This window comes from Trachurus japonicus, chromosome 6, assembly GCF_045865225.1.
Source record: "Trachurus japonicus isolate A0001 chromosome 6, Traja_1.0".
Lineage (NCBI taxonomy): Eukaryota > Metazoa > Chordata > Actinopteri > Carangiformes > Carangidae > Trachurus > Trachurus japonicus.
In genome coordinates, this window is record NC_140912.1 from 31,935,312 (window position 1) to 31,962,446 (window position 27,135).

Here is a 27,135-nt window from a genome sequence, read left to right on the forward strand (position 1 = left end):
CACATCCCAGAGTTTTACTGTGAATGGAGGCGATGGTTTGGTTCTGGTTCTGGTTCTGGACTCCACGTTTCTTCTCTTCACACCCGCACATGTTGTCTGTCTGTTAAAAACAACCTCACACACAGACAGACTTATTGATCCCAGTTACAAACATAAACATAAGGAGTCGTGTGGTCATGTGACCAGCAGGGGGCGCAGCAGCATCACAGATCAGATCAATGTGACCAGTAACAGACAGGAAGTGACTTAAAATCCTGTTTTAACATGAAACTGAAGCAGCAGCAGATACTAAAGTTCATCAGGACGATAGTCACATTCTTTTATTGATTCATTTGATTATTTTCTTTATGAGTTTTCACAGTTTTACATTTGAATCCTGAAAAATATTAGATTTTTGTTGCGTTACTCTTATATGGGGGAGTTGGCTAAGAAAATAAAACAAAACAAAACAAAATGAAATAAGAAAAAGTAATATTAAAATAAAATAATCAACTCTGTTTGGCCTGTAAAAGTTAAAGGAAGTCCAGTTGTCCTGATGTTTCCTGTTTAAAAAAACAAGTCAACAACCTCATTATGTCATTCTTCAGGCTTTTATTTTGAAAATCACAGTCACATTTTTAAAAAGGAACAGTTTGACACAGAAACATTGTAATGTACATTTATTTTTCTTTTGAACAATAAATAAAAACCAGATAAAACCAGAACAGACGAGGAGAAATAAAAACCGGTTCAGGCCGGCCCCGGTCTGGTGACGGAGCTGTGACAGATCTGGTAACAGGTTCGATTCCGTCCCTCGTCGTCTTCTCCTTGGTACGACGTCAGACACAGGTCGAGCCACGGACGCTCGCCTGAGGAGACACAAAGATCCTCTGCTGTGACAAGATGGCTCACTACCGCACTACAAGCTGCACCAATGATATGAAAGCTACAGCCTCACTTCCTGTCTCCTAAAGTGGGCGTGGCCACCTCGCGTTGTGAACGTGCTTATAAAAAGTTGTCAATTGTAGCGTCTTGTATGCATGTGAGACGTTTAAGGGACATCTGTAAATTGAAACATCACCCTAATACTCTGCATATGAGATGTTTGGAGAACAAATGTTACTAAAAAGTTTTCCTGCTATCTGAGGTGTTTAGGGTACATCTGTAAACTGTAGCGTCTAACGAAGGTAAGCATGTGAGATGTTCAGGGTGCATCTGTAAACTGTAGCGTCTCAAGCATGTGAGATGTTTAGGGTATGTCTGTAAACTATAGCGTCTGTAGAGGATCAGTACGTGAGAAGTTCAGGGTACGTCTGTAAATTGTAGCGTCTAATGAGGGTAAGCATGTGAGATGTTCAAGGTACTTCTGTAAATTGTAACGTCTAACGAGGGTAAGTACGTGAGATGTTCAGGGTACGTCTGTAAATTAACACATGAATATTCATTAGTATGTAGTTTATAAACACTAACTGTATTTATAAACTACATACTAATAACTAATGCTCAATAGTGTGTCCTTATTATAAAATGTTACCAAAAAAACTTCAAAGTCATGTGATTGTGTTGTTTTTTCTTTTTGGGTAACACTATAATAATAACTTGACTATCTGAAAAAAATGATTCATTCAACACCATTTAAAAAGTCTCTCAAAAAGTACCTCATCAGTCAAACCATGTACCGTCAAACATTATAAGACATTTATTGTCATGTTTTTCTTTTCTTTTTTCTCTCTTCTTCTTCTTTTTCTCATCCTCTCATTCATTATTATTGTTTTGTATTATTCATTCATGTATGTATTTGTCCTTACTTCCTTATATTTACTGTTTAATCACTTACTTTCCTACTTATTGTTCGTTATTGTTTAATTATTCCCTATGCTCTTGTTTTTAACTTGTAACAAATGTGTTTTTTTGCATATGTGGGTGAGGTTTTCATATGAGCCCTTTTGGGTTTCATACCTCTCCTTTGCACATCCCAGTCATGAGGATTGTTCATGCTGTTTTAAATGAAATGTTCGTGCAAAAAAAAAAAAAAGTAACCTCACCTCACACTGAGACACCACAGGAGAAAAAGACACAGACTGTCCTTTTCTTTTAGCTGCTGCTGGACTGAGACTTGGCTTCACACCTACCTGAGCCTGTGCTGCCCCCTGGTGGACAGAGCGTGTCCATGGTCTGTTGGACGATCCTCTGAGCCTCCTGATTGGCTGCTGCGTCTTCGGGCGACACGCTGAAGAACTGCTCCTGAAGACAAGACACAAAACAAGTGAAAAGATGAGAAATAAACTGTAAATTTACTTTAAAAATCATCTTATTTAACCACTTTAACCACATGGCATCAACTTTACTCATCAAACGTCCACAGATTTTTCTCTCATTTTGTTTCACAGACACTAAAATAGTTAATTAAGACGGAGTGTTTCTGTTTCTGTGTTTGTCAGTCACTTCCTGTCTCCTCTAAACGTGACGTGGACTCACGGCGTCTCTCCACAGGAAGACGTCCAGAGCGTCGGTGTCGTCCTGCAGCTGGAGCTTCATCAGCAGGACGAACTGCAGCAGCTGGACGCCCACGGCTGCACACACACAAACACAAACACACACATTAACACACACACACACAGACCTGAGATCAGCCATGTGACGTTCAGGAGCTTTAACAAAACCTGCTGAGTCAAATTTTATAGCCAAAGGTCAAAGGTGAAGGTCACAAAAACATGAATTAGGCTCTAATTTACTAATTCATACACTAATTAGAACAGAAACTTAAATATAAAATGAAGTGAAGACATGTTACATTGAAAAGGTCAAAGGTCGACGTCACTGTGACGTCATAATGTGCAACAGAAAGGCCTCCGTCCAGAGATCTGGATGTTTTTCCTGCTGAATCCAGATGTTTCCAAAAGGCGACGACGTCTTTAAATGTTTAGTTTTGTGTCCAAAACTCAAAAAATATTCAGTTCACAACAGAGAAAAGTTGGAAATCCTTCATTCAATCAATTCATCAATCAATCAATTCATCAATCAATCAATCAATCAATCAATCAATCAATCAATCAATCAATCAATCAATCAATCAATCAATCAATCAATCAATCAATCAGACTTTATTTCTATAGCCCGTTTCTTTTCTTCACATTAGAAATAAATCACTAAGTGCTTTACTTTACTGGTTTAAGTCAGTTTATTTCTAGTTTGATCCAAATTGATCGTTTCAGAAACTGATCAGTGTTGATCAGGTCAAAGTGTTTTTACCTTCTGAGATCTTCTGGACATCGATGACGTCGACTCCTTCACAGCTCGGCTCCTTCAGGGAAACTGAAGAACAACGTTTACACCTGAGGAGGAGGAGGAGGAGGAGGAGGAGGAGGAAGAGAAAGAGGAGGAAGGAGGAGGAGGAGGAAGAGGAGGAGGAGGAGGAGGAAGAGGAGGAGGAGGAGGTAGAAAAGGAGGAGGAGGAAGAGGAAGAAAAGGAGGAAGAGATGGAGGAGGAGGAGGAAGAGGTAGAAAAGGAGGAGGAGGAAGAGGAAGAAAAGGAGGACAAGATGGAGGAGGAGGAGGAAGAGGAGGAGGGAGGAGGAGGAGGAGGAGGAGGAGGAGGAGGAGGAAGAGGAGGAGGAGGAAGAGGAGGAGGAGATGGAGGAGGAGGAGGAAGAGGAGGAGAAGGAAGAGATGGAGGAGGAGGAAGAGGAAGAAAAGGAGGACAAGATGGAGGAGGAGGAGGAAGAGGTAGAAAAGGAGGAGGAGGAAGAGGAAGAAAAGGAGGAAGAGATGGAGGAGGAGGAGGAAGAGATGGAGGAGGAGGAGGAAGAGGAGGAGGAAGAGGATGAGGAGGAAAAGGAGGAGGAGGAGGAAGAGGAAGGAGGAAGAAGAGGAGGAAGAAGAGGAGGAGGAGGAGAACAAAGAAGAGGAAGGAAGAGGTAGAAAAGGAGGAGGAAGGAGGACAAAGAGAGAAAGGAGGAGGAGGAGGAGAAGAAGAGGAGGAGGAGGAGGAGAAGGAGGACAAAGGAGGAGGAGGACAAAGAGAGAGAGGAGGAGGAGGAGGAAGAGAAAGAGGAGGATGCGGAGGAAGAGGAGGAAGGAGGAGGAGGAAGAGAAAGAGGAAGAGGAGGAGGAGGAAGAGAAAGAGGAAGAGGAGGAAGGAGGAGGAGGACAAAGAGAGAAAGGAGGAGGAGGAAGAGAAAGAGGATGAAAAGGCGGAGAAGTAGAGGAGAGGAGAAAGAGGACAAAGAAGAGGAAGGAAGAGGAGGAAGAGGTAGAAAAGGAGGAGAAAAAACCGAGTCAGTATCAGTTCATCTCTCTTCTTCTCTCTGAACAGTGGATTCAGATCTTTAATCTGGTGAAGAAACGCTGTGCGTGTAAAAACAGCCTCTGACCCGTAGAACCTCCGTCCTCCCGTGTAGAGAAACGGCGCCGTGAGGTCGAGGAGGCTCAGCTGACCTGCACACGACCGCACAGGGACGATGTTCTGGTAGCGCTCCGTCAGGAGGCACGTCTCCTCCAGACTCGACCCTGGAGGGGCATCAGAGAGCCTTTAGACAACAACAACAACAACAACAACAACAACAACAACAACAACAACAACAGTTATAGCTGCTGCGCACCGATGGGTCGGGTCAAATTTGGACGAACTGACCCTGGTCCGTTTATGGTGGGAACTACGACGGTATGTGATCGTCTTCCAACCTCTGACTTTAATTCTTGATGAATGAAAACATGAGTCTGTCTTACGTCGGTCAAAGAATTTCACGGTGCAGAGGCTCATAAATGTAGTGAGGAAAACACTTTGCTTTTCCAAAACTCCTCGTTGTCCCTTTAAAGTAAAGTTAAAAAAGAAAAAAAAAAAAAAGTCTCTGTCGCATTGCGTCTCCTTCATGTGCAGCAGCGGCGCGCACGCCACACACACTGCATGCATCACCGGTCTGCTCGTGCAGCAGGTTTGAGCACCTTTGATGGAAAGTGGGAGGTGTGGAGGTTATGTGCTGCAGGACTCAGGACCCTGGACAGCGCCACCACCGAATTTAAACAGCCCACGAATTAAAAAAAACAAAAAATGTCGGGTTTAAATCAGGCTCGGGCTCATAATTACAGCTAATGTGTCGGGCTGGGCTCGGACAGAACGTGCAGGGGCTCGGTAAAGGGTCGGGCTTGATTTTTTGGGCCCGATCTAAGCTCTAATTTTAAGTGAAAAATTGTTTGAAACAAGTGAAAATGTTCTAAAGTACATTTTTAGGTGATGAGTCTTGTTTTAAAGGGACAACGAGGAGTTTCTCCAGCGGCAGAACAAAAAAATTCCAACAATAAAAAAGTCTCACGTTAATGTGGATGAATCTCCGCTACCCACACTTGTTAATGGGCCCATTTTCTATAAATATATTGTTTTGTCTCTATCGTTATTTTGTTATTATTAGTGGTGGTGGTGGAAATGCTGGGCGAGCCAACCAGCGTTTCTTTACTTTCGGTTTTGCGGACGCTGCCCGGCGGGTCATACGACGGTATGTGATCGTCTTCCAACCTCTGACTTTAATTCTTGATGAATGAAAACATGAGTCTGTCTTGCGCCGGTCAAAGAAATTCACGGTGCGGAGGCTCATAAATGTAGAGTGGAAACACTTCGCTTTTCCAAAACTCCTCGTTGTCCCTTTAAGTGGAAACAGATTAGTTTTGACTAGAATTAAGACAAATATTCTTAGAAAGATGTAGAGTTTTTGCAGTGATGAGGAAGAGGAGCAGCTGAGTTTCACCGAGGAGGAAGAGCAGCTCCTTGTCTTTGCCTCCAGGCAGCAGCTCTGACGCCAGCAGCACCGTCACGGTCCGACCCTCCGGACCCGGACCCAGCTGCACCTCCCCCGACACCAGCCAGGGAGGAGGAGCGCAGGGCCCAGAGTCCCTGAACGCATCACGGAACAGACCGGCCACCAGGTCCTCGTCCGGGACGTCCCGCCTGAGAGGAGAATAGATTAGACAAAACCTAACAGTCGTCACAGTCTGGGTATGAGACGTTTAGGAACATCTGTATATTGAGGCGTCTGCATGCGAGACGTTCAGGGGACACATGTAGATTAAAACGTTCAATCTGCTGTGTTTAAATGACATCTGTAAATTGAAGCTTCTTCAAATCAGTCTGCATGTGAGACGTTCAAATGACATCTGGAAATTGTAGCTTCTTGCATGCATGTGAGACGTTTAAGGGACATCTGAAAAACTAAAGACTTTTTCTGCTCTCTGAGATGTTCAGGGTATGTCTGTAAACTGTAGCGTCTAACGAGGGTAAGCACGTGAGATGTTCAGGGTACGTCTGTAAATTACAGCATCTAACAAGGGTAAGCACTTGAGATGTTCAGGGTACGTCTGTAAATTGTGGCGTCTGATAAGAGTAAGCATGTGAGATGTTCAAATGACATCTGTAAATTGTAGCGTCTTGTATGCATGTGAGACGTTTAAGGGACATCTGTAAATTGAAACATCTGCTTATAGTCTGCATACAAGATGTTTGGAGAACAAATGTTACTAAAGACTTTTTCTGCTATCTGAGATGTTCAGGGTATGTCTGTAAATTACAGCATCTAATGAGGATAAGCACGTGAGATGTTCAGGGTACTTCTGTAAATTACAGCATCTAATGAGGATAAGCACGTGAGATGTTCAGGGTACTTCTGTAAATTACAGCATCTAACGAGGGTAAGCACGTGAGATGTTCAGGGTATGTCTGTAAATTGTGGCGTCTAATAAGGATAAGCACATGAGATGTTCAGGGTATGTCTGTAAATTACAGCATCTAATGAGGATAAGCACGTGAGATGTTCAGGGTACTTCTGTAAATTACAGCATCTAATGAGGATAAGCACGTGAGATGTTCAGGGTACTTCTGTAAATTACAGCATCTAACGAGGGTAAGCACGTGAGATGTTCAGGGTATGTCTGTAAATTGTGGCGTCTAATAAGGATAAGCACATGAGATGTTCAGGGTATGTCTGTAAATTACAGCATCTAACGAGGATAAGCATGTGAGATGTTCAGGGTACGTCCGTAAATTGCAGTGTCTAATGAGGGTAAGCATGTGAGATGTTCAGGGTACGTCTGTAAACTGTAGCGTCTAACGAAGGTAAGCATGTGAGATGTTCAGGGTATGTCTGTAAATTGCAACGAGGATAAGCACATGAGATGTTTAGTGTAAGTCTGTAAACTATAGGGTCTAAAGAGAATCAGCACGTGAGATGTTCAGGGTACGTCTGTAAATTGTAGTGTGTGAAGCAGACACAGTGTCTGTCCTGCAGAAAAGAGGACTCGTCTCACTTCAGACGTTTTAAAAGGTTTCACATGTTATTTCTGTGTCTGTGTGTGTGTGTGTGTGTGTGTGTGTGTGTGTGTGTGTGTGTGTGTGCGTGTGCGTGCGTGCGCCTACATGGACGTGCACGTGCTGCAGTAGAGCTTCAGCGCCTGGTGGAGCCTCTGGGGTTCATAGGATCTCATCTGGACTCTGACGTGGTGGACTCGACCCGGACCGGAGCGCTTCACCTCGGACAGAGACACCGGCTGCAGGACGTGACTGCAGCTCATCTCTACACACACACACACACACACACACACACGAACACACACACAGGAAATAAACACACACGCCGACTTTCTTCAACCTTCATGGTCTCTAAAGTTAAATAAGCTCTTTCTTCTTCCCTCTTCCTTTTCAAATATGTAAAAACAAGCTGTCATCCAATCAGAATCAGAATCAGAGTAAGAAAAGCAAATGCAATGTGATAAGAGTTGAGATAAATAGAAATATTAATACTATAATAAAAGCAGAATAATGCTGCGTTCAAAACAACTTGGGATTCGGAAAAAAAACGAGCTCCAAGTTGTAAAAAATGAATTGAACAACGTGGAACTCGGAAATTACAGGTCAGAAACTGGAGTATCATTTCAGAGCTCCGACTTGACGTCACGACAACATCAAAACATGGCGGCCTTCATCATAAACGGTTAGAATTTAGAAATTTTAAATTATTTGTTGAGGTTTTAATGCATATATTTTGGTATTATTACGTGTGAAATATGTTTATATTAAGCTGTGATTGTTGTATTGTGTGAAATTGTGTTCCTCGTATGTGACGGAAATAATGTTTAACTGTTATCAAGGCTGTAACATTATATGTGCACTCATTTGCGGCGTCTCCTCTCTTCATTTGCCTCCAAAATAAACATTATTTGCTGTTGCATATATTTCTTGTATTCTGTGATGAGCCACTTCCTTCAGGTATCCATGTTTTTTCTCTTCCGAGTTCCTGCAGCCTGAACGCAATGATGTCGAAAGTCAGAAATTTCTGAGTTGGGAATTCCAACCTCCGAGTTGTTTTGAACGCAGCATAAGAACAGAATAAAATAAGATGAAATAGAATGAAAATAATTCACATATGTACATGTACTTTCTTTGCTTGATGGTTTTCATTGTCTGTGACTTTTACATTTCATACAAACAGACTCAGTGACATTAGATTCACATTCACAGGTTGTGACTAGAGGTCGACTGATTAATCGTTTTGGCCGATTAATCGGCGCCGATAGGACGTTTTACAAACTATCGGAATCAGCGGAACTTGGCTCCGATAGTGGCCGATGGCTGCAGTTTTTTCCACAGCGCCATAAACTGCTTCTTCCCTGCCGCTGTCTGTCTCTCTGATCACTGAGGGGCGGGGCTGCTCTTCACACACACACACACACACACACACAGAGCAGGGGAGAGAGAGAGAGAGACAGCGTGCAGCAGCGGAGAAGTGACCCAGGTGAGGGTACTGTAGGTGCGGTGCGACCGCAGTAAGAGAGAGGCGGCAGGTGGAGGGGCTGACTGGAACCAAACTCTCTTGTTATTTAATGAGAAACACTGTAGTATTTTCTTAATCATATAAGGGTTCCTGCATAGATAATGTGGTGGCGGCTGCCACGCTAAATATCTCACCGCCACCAGCTCACGAGTCAGTGTTTTTTTTTTTTTTCCCTCCGGCTTTTTGTGCTTTTATTTTGAAAGGACAGCTAGAGAGAGACGGGAAGGAGGAAGAGAGAGCGCCGCAGAGTTGGGGCAGACGCACAATAATGGCTCTTTACACTACAAAGTTGGGCTCTATGGGCTCTACTCGACTTGGTTTAGGTCCTGTTCCATAACAGCCGAGTTCCTCCTCAGCGGGGACGGGGTCGTCATATCACGGCCGCTACGTGCGTCTCGCTCTCTTTTTTCTCTCCTCCCGTCAGCTCCAAACACACTCGTCCAACTCGATCACGATCATTACAGTGTGGTTTTTCTTTTTACAGTCTATGGGTTTTCCACACAGTAGGCTAATTGTAGTGAAACAGTCACCTGTAAATGTACGGCGTAACCACACCACGAGCTAACGTCCTGTTTAGTTACAGTCTCCTCTCCTGCAGCGTCACGTCCTCACTACAGCTGTTCTGATGTAAACAAACTCACGTGTGGAGTTTGGCTGTTCGTCACTCACAGGGTCCAGGGATGATTCAGTGTCCCACATCCCTTAGTTTTACACTAGCTAATAGCTATATATTATTATTAAAAAAAAAAAAAAAATTAATTAAAAAAAATTAATTATTATTATTTTTTTTTCGGGGGGGGGGGGGGGGGTATCGGCCGACTAATCGGCTATCGGCTTTTTCCTGCTCCAAACTATCGTTATTATATCGGAATTTAAAAATCCACTATCGGTCGACCTCTAGTTGTGACCGTCCAGTTTCTCACCTGAGCTGCTCTTCACTGACGCACTCTCACCTGAAAACACACAAACACACACTCAGCTGCTGCAAAACAACACAAACAGAGTCATGTGACCTGATCTGAGTATTTTATCATTAGACTTATAACACACACACACACACACACACACACACACACACACACACACACACACCAGACTCAAACGGCTTCGTTCCCTCGTCGTTACAAACCTTTTGAATTTAAGAGAAAGTAAAACTCACTGCAGATAAAAGCAAACAGGGAAGTCAGGAGGGTTCATGTTTCATCTGACTCACTTTACTGTTGGTGAATATATAATAATAATAACAATACAAACAGTGCATTTAGAACCAGCTCTGTTGTTTTATTGTCCAGACTCTCCGACCCAGATCCTCCAGTCGGCTGCAGAGTCACCGAGCCTGAAGCTCTGAGCTCACACACACGGTTTAACGTCCGTCTGCAAAGGTTGGACTTTTACTTTGTCCTCAGTGAAGCGTGGGCTTTTAGAGGGAACTGGTAGTGGAGGTGGCGCCTGCAGCATCCATCCATCCATCCATCCATCCATCCATCCATCCATCCATCCATCCATCCATGAAAGGATTCATCCTCATCCAACCATATTTTCGTCTTTGTACTTTTGCGACACAATGAAAACATTTCGTTTCCAGCAGCTGTGTGGATGCAGCTACAGACTTTACACTGACTCTGACTATCATGTTAAAGACGGCTGTCAATCATCCTAAACAAACTCTTTCGGCTGCACAAAGATACGATTTCGTCTTTTTTCAGAAATAAATTCATGTCTTAGGGAGGAAAAGGCTAAAGGGAGTGAGAGTGGTTGGTTTGGTAAATGTTGATCTGATTAACTGATGACCAGCTGTTTTCTGAGTTAGTTATATTTTTCTTGTGTTCAGACAATTTCTATTGAGTAATTGTCTGGCCACAGACATGATGTGATCTAAACACTAACTTCAGCTTACTAATGTGTTTATTCCACTCAATCTTTAACATGTTAAAGTTTAGTTTTTCAGTTTAATTTATTTGGAAGGGACAATGCACATTAATAAACATTGTATATAAAAAAAGGCTAGTTTTCATCGATTGTCCAGTGTGTAATAGTTTTCAAGGTTTTTTTTTTTTTTTCATCTGTCTGTTTTTTTTCTATTTATTTATTTATATTTATTGTTTTTCCTTTTACAAAGCATTTTATCAAGTAACACAACATGAACATGGTGTGTTTTCTGTCACAATATTACAGCAAAGTGTAATTAACCAATCAAGAACAACTTGATATAGAAAAGAAACTTAAACAAAAGAAGGGCGTTTCAGAGAAATGTACATTTTCCATTTCTTCCAGATGTCATTGAATTTGGAGCTGGAGCCTCGTTGACAAAATGATTCTTTCCATTACATACACATCGTAAATAATATCATACCATTCATCTATAGATGGGACGTCTGGCTTGAAGTTTTCAAGGTTTATTGGCAAAATCTGAATCTACTACCCATGAATATATTTGTATAAATGTATAATCACTATAAAATAAAATTATTTTGGTTTTCGTAGCCTTATAATTGTTCTTTACGTGTAGCAGGGGTCTTTCTTTAGACCTTTAATATCTGTTAGCGCTGCAATGAAGGTTAGAAAGGATCTGAACCACCTCTGGGACCTGACGTGGTCCAAACTCTCCACAAAAACACAAGAGGAACCGCAGCTGCTGATTGGTCGAGACACCGGGGAGTCGAACTTACAGAACCGTTTCACGCTCATGGTCTCTGGTGGTGTGCTCCAGACCTCCAACAGCTCGCAGTCCAGGAGTTCGTCTTCATCCTCATCCTCCGAGAAGGCCTGAAGGGTTCTGCAGGAGGAAGAAGAAGGAGAAAATGACCACGCTGAACTTTTCACTTCTGCAGTTTCTTTCTCTTCTCTTTCTCATTTCTACGGTGACTTTATTCGTAGCTCCAGTATTTTTTTTTTTCTAACCTCTTCAGCTTCTGAACTTCGGGGCTGGTTTCAGGAAGAACTCGGATCCCTCGGCCGTACGCCGTCCCCCCGTGCAGGTGGAAGGCCAGGTGATCCACCTCCTCTGATTGGCTGCTGGTCAGACCCGGCACTTTGCTGGATCCGGGGATGGCTCGCAGGTTGTAGATCCTCAGGAACGCTCCGGGCTGCATAAAGGGATGAGGAAAAGACAAAGGACAGAAGCATTAGAGACATTATTTATCGTGGGAATCAGACCAAACGAGAGAGGAAGAGCTCCGAGTTCGCAAATGAAGAATAAAATAAAAAACATTCTGACTCCATTGTTTTAGAGAATAACACATAAAACACAATGTAACACAAACACAAAGCTCTTTACAGATCGTCTCTCAGCTGCCGTCAGCTTCCTCTGACATGTCCGACATTAATCTCAGGTTGAACCTTTAACCCTGCGATTAATGGAGCACCTGCTCCGCCTGCTGACGCCTCCACAGTGACACACAACACAACACAACAATCTGCTGTCTCTATGTGTGTCTGCAGTGAGGTTGGTGTTACAGAGAAAGTTACACTTCCCTTTAGTTTGCTGAGACACGTTAAAAAGACAAACGGGAACAGACGACAAGTCACCTCAGCTTTTATTTTAGGAAAACAGAAGAAGAGTTGATTGATTGATTCTTAAAATGTGATGACAAGCAGGTCACTCAGACGTTCATTTTCTAGAGGTTTTTCTGTCAGGTTTGTCCGTTTCATTTCATTTCTATTCAGTTAGACTGTTGATCCACAGACGATGTGTCTCTGTCCGTGGTGCTGAAGTCACTTGTTGTTACAAACTCCTCATCTGAAGGTTAAAACTGCCTCTAAAGCAAAAACCAGATCCTCTCAGGACTTTTAAAGAGATGCAGTGATGAATAGTGGTGTTTGATTTCAACACAGCGTATACCAGTACACAGATATATACTTCCATTTTAATAATAAATGAAGTGAGACGTCCTTCTGAACACTTCTCTACTTCCTCATCCACCAGACAAACACTGACAGGATTAGTCATCGTTTTAAACCCAACACCTTCTCTCCTCGTAGCTCTGCTTTGTTCTCCACCAGCTAGGAAGTGAAGAGTGGCTTAAAGGGATAGTTCAACATTTTGGCAAATTGGCCCATTGCCATAATCCCTATAGTCATAGCAGCAGGTTCGTTACCTTTAATTGTCGGTGCAAGCTGTTTTTAGAACGGCGGAGCAGAGCCGTGAGCTGCTCAGAGCTACGCTACGGAGGCTCATGGGATTTCTTTGTTTTCCCTCATCAAACTCATCAAATACACAATCCAACAACTCCACAACGCTCTGGTGGACAAGTTGTGACCTGCACATTCACCACGCTATGAGAAAATAACACAACGTTACCAGACAGAGTTGTTTTAGAGGGAAATTCATGCAAAACCACTGATGCACGTTGCCTTCAGGGACAGTTTTCAATCAAGCAGTCTCTGTATTTCCCTCGAAAACAACTCTGTCTGGTAACGTTGTGTTATTATCTCATAGCGTGGTGAATGTGCAGCTCACAACTTGTCCACCAGAGCGTTGTGGAGTTGTTGGATTGTGTATTTGATGAGTTTGATGAGGGAAACCAAGAAATCCCATGAGCCTCCGTAGCGTAGCTCTGAGCAGCTCACGGCTCTGCTCCACCGTTCTAAAAACAGCTTGCACCGACAATTAAAGGTAATGAACCTACTGCTATGACTATAGGGATTATGGCAATGGGCCAATTTGCCAAAATGTTGAACTATCCCTTTAATAAGAGCTTGTTTAGAAAACAGAGAATGAATCATGAGGTAAATCTAGAAAATTAACAGTAGGAACAAACAGGCTGGGTCTGTGCAGCTGTTCCTATGTCTCTGCTCAGTGTCGTTGTGTTGCTGAGGTCGTTCCATCCAGCAGGTGGCGACGTTGCATTTTCAGTCAGCGTGGTGGTGACAGTGATTCACAGCTCGCTCTGCTCTCAGGACTCAGTCTGGAGCGTTTGGCTTTCTGTTTTTTTGTTTGTTTTGTTTTTTCCCTCTCGGTCACAACGAATCTGCTCCGACACAAAACTCCCATCAACCACCACTCCACCGGTCGAGTGTCTGAGGGGATTCACTGAAGGGTTTAGTCAACACCAGACTCACATAAACACACACACACACACACACACACACACACATATATATATGACCTGTAATTGTATTATAGCTGGAGAGCAGGAGAACGTCTCTGAAAGTGAATCCTCCATAAGCTGTGGCTTCTTTTAAAATCCATTTTCTCCCTTTAGCGAGTGAAGTTTGAGTCGGTGTCAGGGTGGATTAGCAGCTGATCTCCTGAGGCCGCTCCTCCTCTGAAGGTCCACACCAAGAAGTGGAGAGATTAACTGGGAGGACTGGAGAGCTGCCACCACTCCACCAGCACATGGAAGTGTTTCATTATGTCTGGATTTATCCTTTTATCTAGAAATTATTTCCAGTTGCTTTGAAACTGACACTCAGGAGAAAGCTCCGAGTTTAAGACGAGAGAGAGAGAAAGAGAGAGGAAAAAATAAAGATACTTGGTTTTATCGTCCCGTTGTCTTCGTGTCATGATCTGGGCACAGGATATTTAGTCAGGTTGAGGAAAAGTTAAAGACTAAAGCCATGAGGAGAGTTAAAGAAAGTAAAGACGGCAGATTATTTAGACAGAGCATGAATGTGAAGGAGAAGAAGGAAACCACAAGAAAAGAAGATGTCGCTCTTGCACAACTTGGTTTTATTGGTCAAAAAATGTTCTGTCATGTTTGAGACTTTGTGAAGGAAGCGACAAAGAGCCAATGACCAGATTCAGATGTAAGGGTTTTTAAATACTTGGCATCTTCTTTGAAATCCAAAGGAAAGATGCAAGAACAGAAGTAACGAGTCGATCACTTTAGGAGGCGAATGAGCTGAAATTAATCCAAAAACACATCCTTGATCCTTTCAGTTCAGGGTGTGATGGCGATCAACAATCCTCCTCTTGATCATTTAAAGACATTCCTTCAAAGATGCGCTTCAACTGGTCACAGCAAAGTCTGGTAGCTCTGAGTTTTCACTCAACCTTTGCTTTTGTTGTGTTATTGTCAAATTTGGTCGACTACTGATGGATACTACTTGTGTGGGGAGAGGAGTTTGTTCAGGAAGCTTCTTCCATTGAAAACAGAGGATGACTCCCTGTTCCAGCTGAGATGAAGAGGTGTTTTCCTTCTGTACATCCCACCAATGGCTACTGCTGAACTTCTCCATGGCGTTGTTACAAGGATACAGATAAACATCCACATATCAGAAGACTTCAGTCATGTTTCCCTGACCGAGGGCTTGGAGCCAGAGGGCCGTCAGTGGCTTTTGACAAACTTTACAGGAGAGACAAAACAACATTTTGACCACATTTCAATCAACTGTATTCATTAACCTTAAACCACAACATTGCAACCACAGAATACTTACTGTTTATGAATGAGTATTATGTAATAAACACATGGCATATTAACACAATAAACATGTTCTAAAACATTGTAAAATCAAAATAATATGGCAAAAACGTCAGATACGCCGTTTCAGATTGCCTTATATGGACATATTGGGCATATCTGCTGAACAATGCATAATTAACACTTGAATAACACTTGAATAAGTAATTAATTTTCATGTAACTCATTCATTAATTATTTTAAAAGGGTCCTATGTTCTCTCCTTATCTGGACTTTTTGGCATCATTGGATAGAGCTCATCGAGACCTTCGTTTTGATAGATAGAACTCATATTTGCCCAAAATGCCACGTACGCCCCTCTGGCTCCAAGCCCTCGAGGTGGAGATGAGCACTGAAGGTGGTGGAGGCCATTCTGGACAACTGGGATCATCCACTTCAGAACATAAATGTAGAAGATCCTTCGTTCCTACAGACATAGGCTCTTTAATTCTTCTGCAAATGGAAGATGAGCTGACAGACGAATGACTTTCCCTTTGGGGATTATGAATGTCATTTAATCGTATCGTATCGTATTGTGGTGTCAATGGGATGTAACGTGGACATTAACCTTTGGCCTCTCCATCCTGGTCAGTTCATCGTTGATCGGCTTGTGCCCAGATGTAAAGAAGTTTCCTCTCGGCGTCTCTGACACGTCGACGCTCCTCCGTCTCATCAGCGACAGATTAACAACCACCGTCTACCAGACGTGACTCATCCGCCGTCGCTTTTTGGAAACGTACCTGCTCGTATTGTTACAGACCATTTAATCCCATCAAATGACTGGAGGATTCTGTAACACGCGATTTAGAATAATCTGATTAGCACCCTCATTATCTTCATTTAAATAAAAATTGGCTTCTGTGAATTCACTGCGTCGGCGCCAGAAGAACTTTTCTTTGTGTGTTTTCGATTTAGTTCTCTCCAGCTTTTCTAAATACAGAGGGAAAACACACTGTTTGAATATGAATCATAATTAAGATCGTATAAATCCCACTGAGGCAGGAAACAAACACCGAGTCCAAATAGACATATTTTTGTTTGCAGAATCCCCGACTCTGCCTGCATGGGTTTTCATTTCGTCTCCAGAGACCTGAGTGTTTAGCGGATCCAGCCAGAAAACAACTGTAAGCACTTGTGAGTCTGGTTGTGTTTCCTCCCAGCTATACCTGAGAGTTTAGCTGAGTTTACCTCCGTTTGTGTTTGGGAACAGGTGTGGAGAGAAATGAGAGTGAGACTAATGCTGGTTGATTGGGGAGAAGGCACCAGAGGACGGGGCGGCGTGAATAAAAGGTGTTGGTACCATGTGGCGCTGGCTGTGATCCGGCCCGGTCCGGCTTATTGTCTGTAGTCTGCATATTAAATTGTGCTCGGTAGCAAAGCAGCCCGGAGAGGCCAGGTGTGATTATAATGAGCAGACGTTGAGCTGAGAGAAGCAGCACTAAGTTTAGACCACAGCATGACTCATCTGACCAGAGGACCGAGGTCACCGCAGCGACCAGAAGTAAAGTCGGCAAAGTAGTTGGAGCTCAACATCACGCAACACCTTCTGCTTCTTCGTCTTCTTGTTGCAAAACTTCTCAGTTTCTACTATAATTTGCTTTGTCCGACCCTGATTTGCATAAAAATGATTAAACTACAGTATTTCTTCTGTTATGAAAGGATCTGATAGGAGATAAAACCAACTCCAGCTGTTTGTGTTAAAGGGATATTCTGGCGTAAATTCAGGGTATATACAGGAATCTTGAAGTTCATTTGAATACCTTTTTAAGACTTTTTCAAGCCCTTCTCACTATTTTTTAATACCTCACCGCCACTTCAAGCTTTAACCATTTATATCAGTGACACTTTTAACCCAACAGTTTTAGTTTTTGATAAAGACTATAGGCCACTATGATAGCTACAACAGAATTCAAATTACCTTCAAAATGTAAGACTTTATAAAGTTGTGAAAAGACTTTGTTATACTTTTTAAGGGTCTTAATTTTCCCAAAATTGATTTATCACCTTTAAATACTTTTCGAGAGTCCAGAAAACAAGTTTGCCGACCGCAAATTTCTCTAGTTGTAGCAACTTCAGCACAGACAGCCAGACAGAAAAACACTGCTGTCTATGGAGCCACGAGCCAACAGCCATCAAAAAAGCCACTCATAGCCACAAAAATGCTCAGAGCAGCACCAAACTTCATCAATATTACAAACAGGGTCCCAGCCCATAATACAAACCATCAAACACCTGCTTGCTTTGACTGGTTTCTATTGAAAAGAGACCAAAATACAACTCACCCACTTTTGGTTCGATTACTCGCTACTGATAATAGTGCCGTTAGTAACGGCGTTACTCCCATCACTGGTTGGAGCTCAACATCATGCAACACCTTCTTCTTCGTCTTCTTGTGGCAAAACTTCTCAGTTTCAATTTGCTTTGTTGGACCCTGATTTGCATAAAAATGTGGCCACAATAATGTTCAGAGCAGCACCAAACTTCATCAATATTACATATAGCACAAACCATCAAACACCTGCTAGCTTTGACTGGTTTCTATTGAAAAGAGACCAAAACACAACTCACCCACTTTTGATACGATTACTCGTTACTGAAAAAAGTAGCGCCGTTAACGCCTTTATTCCCATCACTGGTCACTTTCTATTATAATTTGCTTCTTCTTGGACGCTGATTTGCATAAAAATTATTAAACTATTGCTTCTGTTGTGAAAGGATCTGATAAGAGAGAAAAGCAACTCCAGGTGTCGGTGTTAATGTTTCAGCTTGTGGCCTCCACCAAGGTCATGACCACCACTGTTTCCTTCCTCCTTCCACCCACCTGGACCGTCGGCGGAGCTCTTCTTGGCAGTAATCCCTCCTCTGAGAGAGTCCACACACTCCCACATGTCAATAATAGACTCCTATACAAGGCCAAAGAGAGTCAGTGAAGTCCATAAAAGAAACTCTTTTCTCACTTTGTCTGTGCCCTGCTCAGCGCTCCGACTTCAGCTCCCATCCATCACCTCTGGGATTTACCGGAGCCAGGATATCAGGCAGAGCTCACTGCTGCTCACTGGACTTAAAGGGGGTGGGGGCACCTCAGAAGAGCAGAGGCTGTTTGTATTTGTCTGCTTTCAAACCTCTGAGTCACTGCTCTGAGGTTCACATGGATCTGGAGTTTGGTCCTTGGCTCAGGACAAACGATGTTTGACCAATCAGTGTTTTGTCTCTCTACATATCCAGCTGGCTGGTTCTCTACTTCCCAGAGAAACTGTGACAGAAAGGAGGAGGAAGAGCAGCACTCTTCGGTCGTGTAATAGCAATAAAGTGGCGCATTTACAGACTCTAAAGTTCTGACATCCATTTCCCCGGGCGACGAGGCAGATGGATGACGACTGTGGAGGAAATCACCGCCTCTATCAGAGACAACACAACAACTAATCTGATCGTTGCAGATATGAATCCTCGTGTTACAAAGAAACGTCCAAACTGCACAGAAGGCATCAACCAATCAGCCTCCTCCCAGTAATAATCCACAACGAGCCATTCCTTTGAACCATCGGCGTCAATTTCAGTATCAACACCAGGCTCTGAAAACCTCATTAATGATTTCTGTCATTTAAAAATGAGTCTGAAACAACCTCATATTTTAGCCCATTAACTCCATGTTACTTGTGACTGTTTTTCTAAAGCTTAGACTTGAAACCTTCATGTCAGTGTGACCTTAAAAGCATCAGCAGGAAGCTAGAAAACTGTTTATTCAGTCAGTCAGTCAGTCGGCCTTCACTCGCCTCCACTGGTTTCCCTCCAACTGGGAGAACTGGTGCTCAGATTGATTCATTTGCTGCTCAAACACAATCGATTATTTATGGTTATTGTGCTTTTACTAATCAACCAGGGATCTGCCAAAGAAAAAAACCATGGAGAGAAGACGGCGTTTGTTGGCTTCATTAAGAAGTGTGGGAGTTTTAGATTCTTTCAGTGTCTGTGGTTTTGTTTTGTTTTGTTTTGGAGCTGAAGGTCTTTAAACCAACAGACCAGATCAGAACCAGTAAAATAACTTACCTAAAAACATCCGATCCATATCCTCATTTCATTTATTTAAAAATACTCTGTCTTCTTATCTCAGGAATCACTTTGCTTTATATAACTTTGTTTTGTCTGATTTATTTGTCTATTTACTGGTGTTGTTATTTTGTTGCTTCTTTGTTTTGTTTTGTTTTGTTTGTTTGTGTTGTCTATGGTCTTGTCTTTTTGTGACTGTTTTGTACATTGTTATATGTAGGAGCCCTCAAAAGCAACATAGCGTATCTCAAGGCCTTATACTCTTAATAAAGAATTTCAACCAAAATCACTGTATTAAGTGGCTTCTCATTAGAAGTCAGTGTTTCATCAATAAAATAAATGAAACATGTACTTATTTAACCTAAATAACATTCTTAAACTGATGCCTGTTCCCGGGGGCTTTTGGTCTATTGTTCTTTAATCTGTAACTGTGGGTTAAAATGTTATAATATTGTTTGTGTGTCTGCATCTTCTTTGTTTTGATATTGTCTGACCACGTCTTGTCTTGTTACTGTTTATTGTATGATTTGTAGTAGTGAGGTTTTAAGGTCTTCTCTGTTTATGTGCTTAATGCTTTATGCACCAATGTTGATGAATGTGCATTTTCCCAATTCAATAAATAAATAAATAAATAAATGAAATGAAATGGAGCTGAGGCTTCTGATCAGAACATTCAGGAGAGTTTAAAAGTGCTGAAAATAAGTGTATCATTGATGAACATCAAACATCTAGAGCTGGTTGGACCTGGTCTTTGACTGTTTCCTCTGATAACTTAAGGCTGGGCCAATATAAAATCCTTCTCTCATGGTCACAGTACACACATATAAAAGTGTATCTGATGAAAGAGATGTAAAACCAGATAAAACTCGATTTTGAAGCTTGTTTGTATTTGAAATACAGGTGACAGGGGAGGTCACACAGGCTACAGATACAATACTAAACTAATAAATACATACACTACACAACATAATTGTGTTTGATTGCTTCAGCAATTTCCTCACTTAATTCAGCATTGTTTTAACAATTCAGCTCATCAGCTTCCAGCTTTCAGCATTCACTCATATTTCCTTCAGGAAATACATTCTCTGGTTGTGTTTGTTTTATCAAGAGAGTCATTGACTCAACTTCCTGTGTGACATGACGACAATCTGAAAGTTTTCATTAGACTTAGATTACCTGAGAATATTTTCCCCCTTTTAAAAGGGAACAAAGGCTCAGGGGAACGGAGGAAATCACCTCCTGGCTCCATCATTACTACAGCAGTTGGCATAGCAACCAACAGCAGGAGAACATGGAGGGGGGATACTGTGGCCAGCTTTTTTTGGGATCATTCAGCTTCAACCCAACTTGGTATAAAAGGCATATTATTACTATCAGCGTGTGTGCGAGGGGCGTTCAGGAGCCGTAGGACACGCTGGTCCAGAACGCCGAGCGACAGGAAACGGCTCCCTGCAGCTTCCCCTAAAAAAACACACCATTTACCCTTTAAAGAGGCTGAGGGAGCAGCGTGGAGCCGCGTGGAGCAGCCCGCGGCGGCTTCTGTAAGTACTTGATCTGTATGAAAAGTAAACTCTCCACCGTCGTCCACCCACGGCCCGTCAGCCACGCCGCCGCCGCCGCCGCTGTCTGCTGGTATTAGTGCTGCTCGGCTGCTCAGTAAAAACAGATTCCTTAAAATTCTTCAGATTGCTCTGGGCTTCCGTGGCTTCTCGTCGAGCCCAGGCTCCATAAATCAGCCAAAAAAGAAAAAAAAGGAAAAAGTGTGCCCTCGCTGAGAGGAAGAAACATTCATTTCACACTGGCGTCTTTAAGAAGCAGCGGGAGCCGGGCTTTAAAACGACAGACAGACCGGGGAAGAGTCGACAGCCAGGCTCTTTATGCAGGAAATCAACTCGACGGGTGGAGCAGACGTGACCGATCAAACACACTTCATCTCCGATTTAACAGCTTCACTGTTCTCACACAGCGAGAGAAACTATCAGGAATATTTTCATCACTTAGAGTCAGAGATCTGTTGATGTTATCGATGATATCTGACTATCAGAGCCGTTTTCAGCCAATAAACAACAAAAGCAGAAATCAAGTCAAAAACATCCCGAGGTCATTTTAAGAAACCAGAGTCTCCACCGTGGTCACGCAGAAGACAAGAATCAGACCGAGTCCAGTGCATCACATCTCGTTATCGCCGTGGCGACTGGATGATTATTGATGATAAAATCAGCAATTAAGAAATGAAAGAAGTGGCCTTTACTGTGAGACGTAGTTTGTTTTTCCCTGGGTGGGATGGGCTGTTTTTATTTTGTGAAGCACTTTGCTTTATCATTGTATGAAAAGTGCTATAGAAATGAAGTCTGATTCATTGATAGATAAAGCTTTAAAGGGACAGTGCAACATTTTGGCAAATTGGCCCATTGCCATAATCCCTATAGTCATAGCAGTAGGTTCGTTTTCTGAGCCCCATGCACACCGTTTGACCATTTTAAACTTAAAATGTCAAGAAAAAACATGTAAAAACGAATGAAAACTGACTAACTGCAATGCATTTCAATGGACGTGGAAGCAGAGAATGTCCGAGTGTATGGGCTAGCTATGCGCACTGTGATTGGCTCATCGCGTTTGGGGGCGTGGCTTAGCCATAGGTCAATTGACTTGAATGTGGCGTTCAAGATGACTGGATGGTGTTTTTACAGGATTGTCCGTTCCACAGGTTTCTGTTGGAACTGGAGTGTGAAGAGGATTTCAAACTCATTTGTAAAAAATGCTCCAGAATAAGATCTCCAACCCAACCTTTAACAAGGATCCTCTATAAACCACTGTGGTGACTCCTTCAGGTACATCATTACTACCGATGTCCGCTCTGTCCAACAGGTCCGTCCTGTGATTGGTCGTCACTGACAGTGAGTTTTGCATCGATACGTAACAAACTGAGCTCTAAACTGGGGCAAACTGGTTTCCAGCCCCTTCTGACTGGAACTGGACTGGACAACGTGGGTTAATCCCTCAACACCACCTACAGCTGATACTGCTGACGGCTGCTCAGCTGTTTCAATGTTGATTAAGTGCAGTTTGTTCTCAGAGTTGTGTTGTAAACACTTGGTCTGTCTGTTTGTGTGGAGATGATGTGGAGGCGGTGGAGAAGCCGGCGTGGAGTCAGACGTCCGGCGGGGAGATCCAGACCTCTGTACGGCTGAAAACCCTCCAGCAGCCGGGGCTTGTTGCTCAGACTGGAGATCACACTCTGCTTTATCATTCTCCACCAACACAGCGTTTGTTCTCCTCCTGCTCAGAGAGGTTGACAAAGCGCCAACACAACAGACTGTCGGACTTTCTGACACGGAGGAAAATGTTGGGAAAAAAAAAAAAACACAGCTTTTTTTAAACTCTGCTCCTCAGATTAGACGTTAACTTACACCCACTCACGCTCGCACACACACACGGAGAAACGTGTCCAGAGCTGTATCATCTAAATAAATGATGTGTACATGAAGTGAAGACAGACGAGGGGCTGTGTAATGAAGCGTCAGACTGGATGTGGATGTGGATGTGAACGCGACGCTCTGCTGCCTCCTCCAGCGCCACGAGAAGCAGCGTTTCTGTTGCGGTCTGTGGTTTTCAGGGATGGGTGGGGCGAGTCGGGGGGCTGGGGGTATCTGAGCCTTCAGGCCGATGCAAAAGGCTCATTTTGCCTCATAGCTGTGCTCACTAAACAGGAAACAGTGTGGGAGTAAAGAGCGAGCTGCATTAGAGCGTGACCCCCCCCATTCCCACCCCCACCACCTCCAAAAAAACACTCACTGACATGGAAATGTGCACTTGGTCGACCGTGAGCGCTAAAGACGGGATAATGAGCGGAAGCTGTCGGAAGCTGAGCGCAGAGCGACGGGAACGGAACAGTCGACGACGGATCAAACTTTCTCCACGATCGGCCAGGAAGGAAAGCTGAGTTCTAACAGCTGATCATCATCATCATCATCATCAAACATCAGGATGCCGAGACTCAACCTGGCAACCTTCAATCTGCTCCACTTCAACACAGCGGTGGCGTCGCTTCCTGCCACTGGAGGTTTCTCAGTCACAACGTGAAGAGAAGACGGTGTCGTAAAGAGAACAAATCTGATTTCAATAATTCCATCAGATCTAATGTTTTTTTTATTTTATTATCCTGGAGATTTTACAGTAAAACAGATGAAGAACGGTTCATTCACCAACGTTTTAAAGTGGAACTAAGCAGGATTTTTACCTTAAAGGTACATTGTGTAGGAATTCCTCCCATCTCGCATTGCGGTTGTATATTGCAATCAACTCAACCGTATTTTTCATGCTGCATTCACGTGAAATTGGGCAGACGGACGACAGCCGCTGCACATAACAGCATAAAATAGGCCTTTATGTAAACAAGTGACAATATGTTGTCATGGCGATGTCGTATTGTTTACCTGACCCACATTTTACCGGCTTTCTCTGGACTTCTGTGACTAAAATGACATCTGGTTTGTTACTGACGACCGTCTGCCCGACTGCAGGTGAATGCAGCATCAGTGTAACGCTCCATTCCTCCTCATAGATAACAGGAGAAGTTACACAATGTCCCTTTAATTAAAAAGCTCCGGAGTAATTGCAGGGTTTCCCGCAGCGCTTTCCTGTTAAGGCGGCCGCCTTAACAACAAAGAGCTGCCGCCTAAACTAACATCTTTAAAAAAAAAAAAAAAAAAAAAAAAAAAGTAGCGATATTCGCCGCCGCCGCCGCCCCCCCCCCCGTCGGACGATGGCCGCATCCTCTCACACACATACACCACAGAGAAGCGCGCCCGCATAACAGCAGCGCGTGTTGAAAGCGAAACTTTAATACGGCACGGCACGGCACGGCACGGCGCGTCCCCCCCCCCCCCCCGTCAACAGATCTTCGCGCTAATTAAAGCTTCGCGCTAATTAAAGCTTGTAAAGCTAATTAGCGATGCTAACTAGTCACCTTTTAAACTCTTATGGTATACTGCTTCTTGCTTGGCATCACCATTTATTAATGGTAAGACCTTCCTCAGAGTGTTAAAGGGACAACGAGGAGTTTTGGAAAGCGAAGTGTTTTCATACTACATTTCCCATGAGCCTCCGCGCGCACGGTGAAATTCTTGGACCGGCGCAAGATGGACGTCTTGCCAAGAATGTTTTCATTCATCAAGAATGAAAGTCAGAGGTTGGAAGACAATCACATACTGTCGTAGTTCCGACCATAAACGGCGATTCAGCGGCGTTATTCCCATGACTCGCCGGGCAGCGTCCGTGAAACCGAAAGTAAGGAAACGCTGGTCGGCTCGCCCAGCATTTCCACCATTAATTAAAATAACAAAATTACGATAGAGACAAAACGATATATTTATCGAAAATGGACCCAATGTGAGACTTTTTTATAACCAAATACAAACTCCTTGTTGTCCCTTTAACACTCTGAGGTCTTATGACTGAAACGTTAGTGAATTAATAAATGATGATGGCAAGCAAGAAGCAGTGTGCAAGTTTCTCCTTTTCCACAGACTGTAAGCTACACTGACTTCTGCACCTGCAACAGAAAATACTTGGCTGTGTGAATAGAGTCAATACAAATGCTGTATCAAGGGTTGTAACGATACATATATGTAACGATCGATATATTTTGTCAACAATCAACAATTAAATCATTCAAAAAACAGTGATCAGATATTGATACATATCATTATGACGTCTACTGGCACTGCTGCAATTTCATATGTTTCATCTGCAAAGACGAGTGTGTAGCTGATGACAAAGTTCTAAAAAATGTGTTGTTGACAAAGCTTCACACTAAAATCCTGCTGTAAATCATAAATTCTTAATGTTGGTTGAGTTTTAGATTACAGAATGTGAACATTGTAAATCGAGGTATGGCACAGGAGGAATATTTTTATTTAAAAAAACAGATCAGCAGGTGAAATCTTCTCACATCAATCACTGATCCCTTCAGTGAACCCAGTAGAACTCATTTTGTGACAGACTATGTGATATAATAATTGAATCAATAACATTGCATGGTGATAAAACCTGTGATTTACCCCTCTACTGGTTACAGGCGTTGATTTTAAATCCTAGAGATAAATATCCAAAGCTGTAAATGAAAGATTCTTTATAAAGCCGTTCTGAGGTCGTGTGATTTAAATCTGGATTTACTCGTTTGGCAGATGCTTTTATCCAAAGAGTCTTAAAGGTGCGAGACGCTGCTGAAGCAGGAAACCTCGGTGTGACGCCTAACACTGCATCTGTTAAAGGAGTGAAGGTGAAGAAAGCAAAGCAGCTCTGTAGGCATGTTAGAGAGTTGGAGGTGTTAGATTTAGAGAAGGTGGAGAAGAGAAGGAGGGAGGAACAGCCTGCACTTTACTTTTATCTGGGCACGAGCACTTCTAATATTACATTTACATACTGTATATATGCAAATACTTTTATATTGAAATTCTCCATGTTGCAGGTCACCACAGTTTCTCTCCCTGTTAAAAATAGACAAAGTTAATGTGTGTTTCCCCCTGAGAGTAAAGAGTGGGCTGTGTAGATGTAAAAAGTTCTGAAATACAATAATAAAATCATCAAGCTGCTTCCTCCTGACCTGGATTGTGGAGGAATTAAAGCAGCGTACATTACACGCCCGTACTTCTGTTTTATAAGAATCTGAATCAGCAACGCCGAGACTATAAAAAGATGTAATGGAGATTTAATAAAGACAAATTGGTTTGAGGGAGCAGAGGCTGCAGGTTTTATTTTCCGTTTTAAAGCTTATACTGTTGGAGCAGATGATAAGATCCCAGCCCGGAGAGGAGATCTGCATCAACCTGTCAAAGTGCCGTTCAACAGTCTGAGGGCTTTTCTGTGTTATCTGCTTTACTTCAACTGGAGCTGCTCAGGAAAAACAACATGTCGAAACGCCTCCAATGAGGAAAACACCACAGTGACGGCAGCTTGTTTACGTCGATACTGTAGAAGACCGGGAAACAAGTGAGACAAATTAGACCTGGGGATGTAAGGCGTCCGTCCACATGGAGACGGTTTACTGTAGAACGACCCACACGAGTTTGTTTTATCATTGTGGTGTTTCGTCCACGTGAAAACTGGTCCCACTGTGATTAGATCTCAAAATGTCGCCCCAGCGTTTTTGTTTATATCCTCAAAACGCAACTTTTATGAAATGATGATGTCATAGCCCCGCCTCTCTAACCTGAGCCACACCACTAGACATTATATAACAACAACAATAATGATGGTGGATGGCCAGCAGGTCCTTCTGCACCTGAAACACATCCATTAAAGGAATAGTTCACCAAAAAATGAAATTCACCCTCATGCTGATGAATACTCCGGAGTAGTTTTTTATTCCTCAAAGTGCATCTGGAGACCCGGGAGGCCGGTTCCTAGTCCAACCAAAACTTTATATGAGAGTAATAGGGCCCGACACAAAAACGTCCATAAAACTACACAACAACCATTTAATATTCCTCCACACTGCTCGTCCACTGCAATCCAAGTGTCCTGAAGGGAGATAGTCCAGAGTTTACTGGAAACAACGTCATTTAGGACATTTTTACAGCCTTAACAGTCCTGGATTGAATTTGCCTGTGGCCGGACTTGCCTAAATGGCGTTGTTTCCAGTAAACTCTGGACTACATCCCTTCAGGACACTTGGATTGCAGTGGACGAGCAGTGTGGAGGAATATTAAATGTTTTTTGTGTAGTTTTATGGACGTTTTTGTGTCGGGCGCTATTACTCTCATATAAAGTTTTGGTTGGACTAGGAACCGGCCTCCCGGGTCTCCAGATGCACTTTGAGGAATAAAAAACTACTCCGGAGTATTCATCAGCATGAGGGGGAGGCACTAATGACTGAATTTCATTTT

General features: G+C 42.9%; 1 protein-coding gene across 1 annotated transcript in view; it reads right to left on the reverse strand.

Moving 5' to 3' along the window:
• Nucleotides 1–585: 585 nt before the first annotated feature.
• The window catches only part of pot1 (protection of telomeres 1 homolog), a 107,923-nt gene continuing 81,373 nt past the window's right edge, over nt 586–27,135 (reverse strand). Inside the window, exons 11-20 of the mRNA XM_085780190.1 lie at nt 11,697–11,881; nt 11,465–11,571; nt 9,719–9,748; nt 7,382–7,538; nt 5,721–5,920; nt 4,353–4,488; nt 3,232–3,314; nt 2,458–2,552; nt 2,112–2,223; nt 586–848 (exon numbers count right to left, since the gene is read on the reverse strand). Coding sequence (XP_085636316.1) covers nt 730–848; nt 2,112–2,223; nt 2,458–2,552; nt 3,232–3,314; nt 4,353–4,488; nt 5,721–5,920; nt 7,382–7,538; nt 9,719–9,748; nt 11,465–11,571; nt 11,697–11,881 — 1,224 coding nt within the window. The 3' untranslated portion in view covers nt 586–729. The remainder of the gene's footprint in view (nt 849–2,111; nt 2,224–2,457; nt 2,553–3,231; nt 3,315–4,352; nt 4,489–5,720; nt 5,921–7,381; nt 7,539–9,718; nt 9,749–11,464; nt 11,572–11,696; nt 11,882–27,135) is intronic.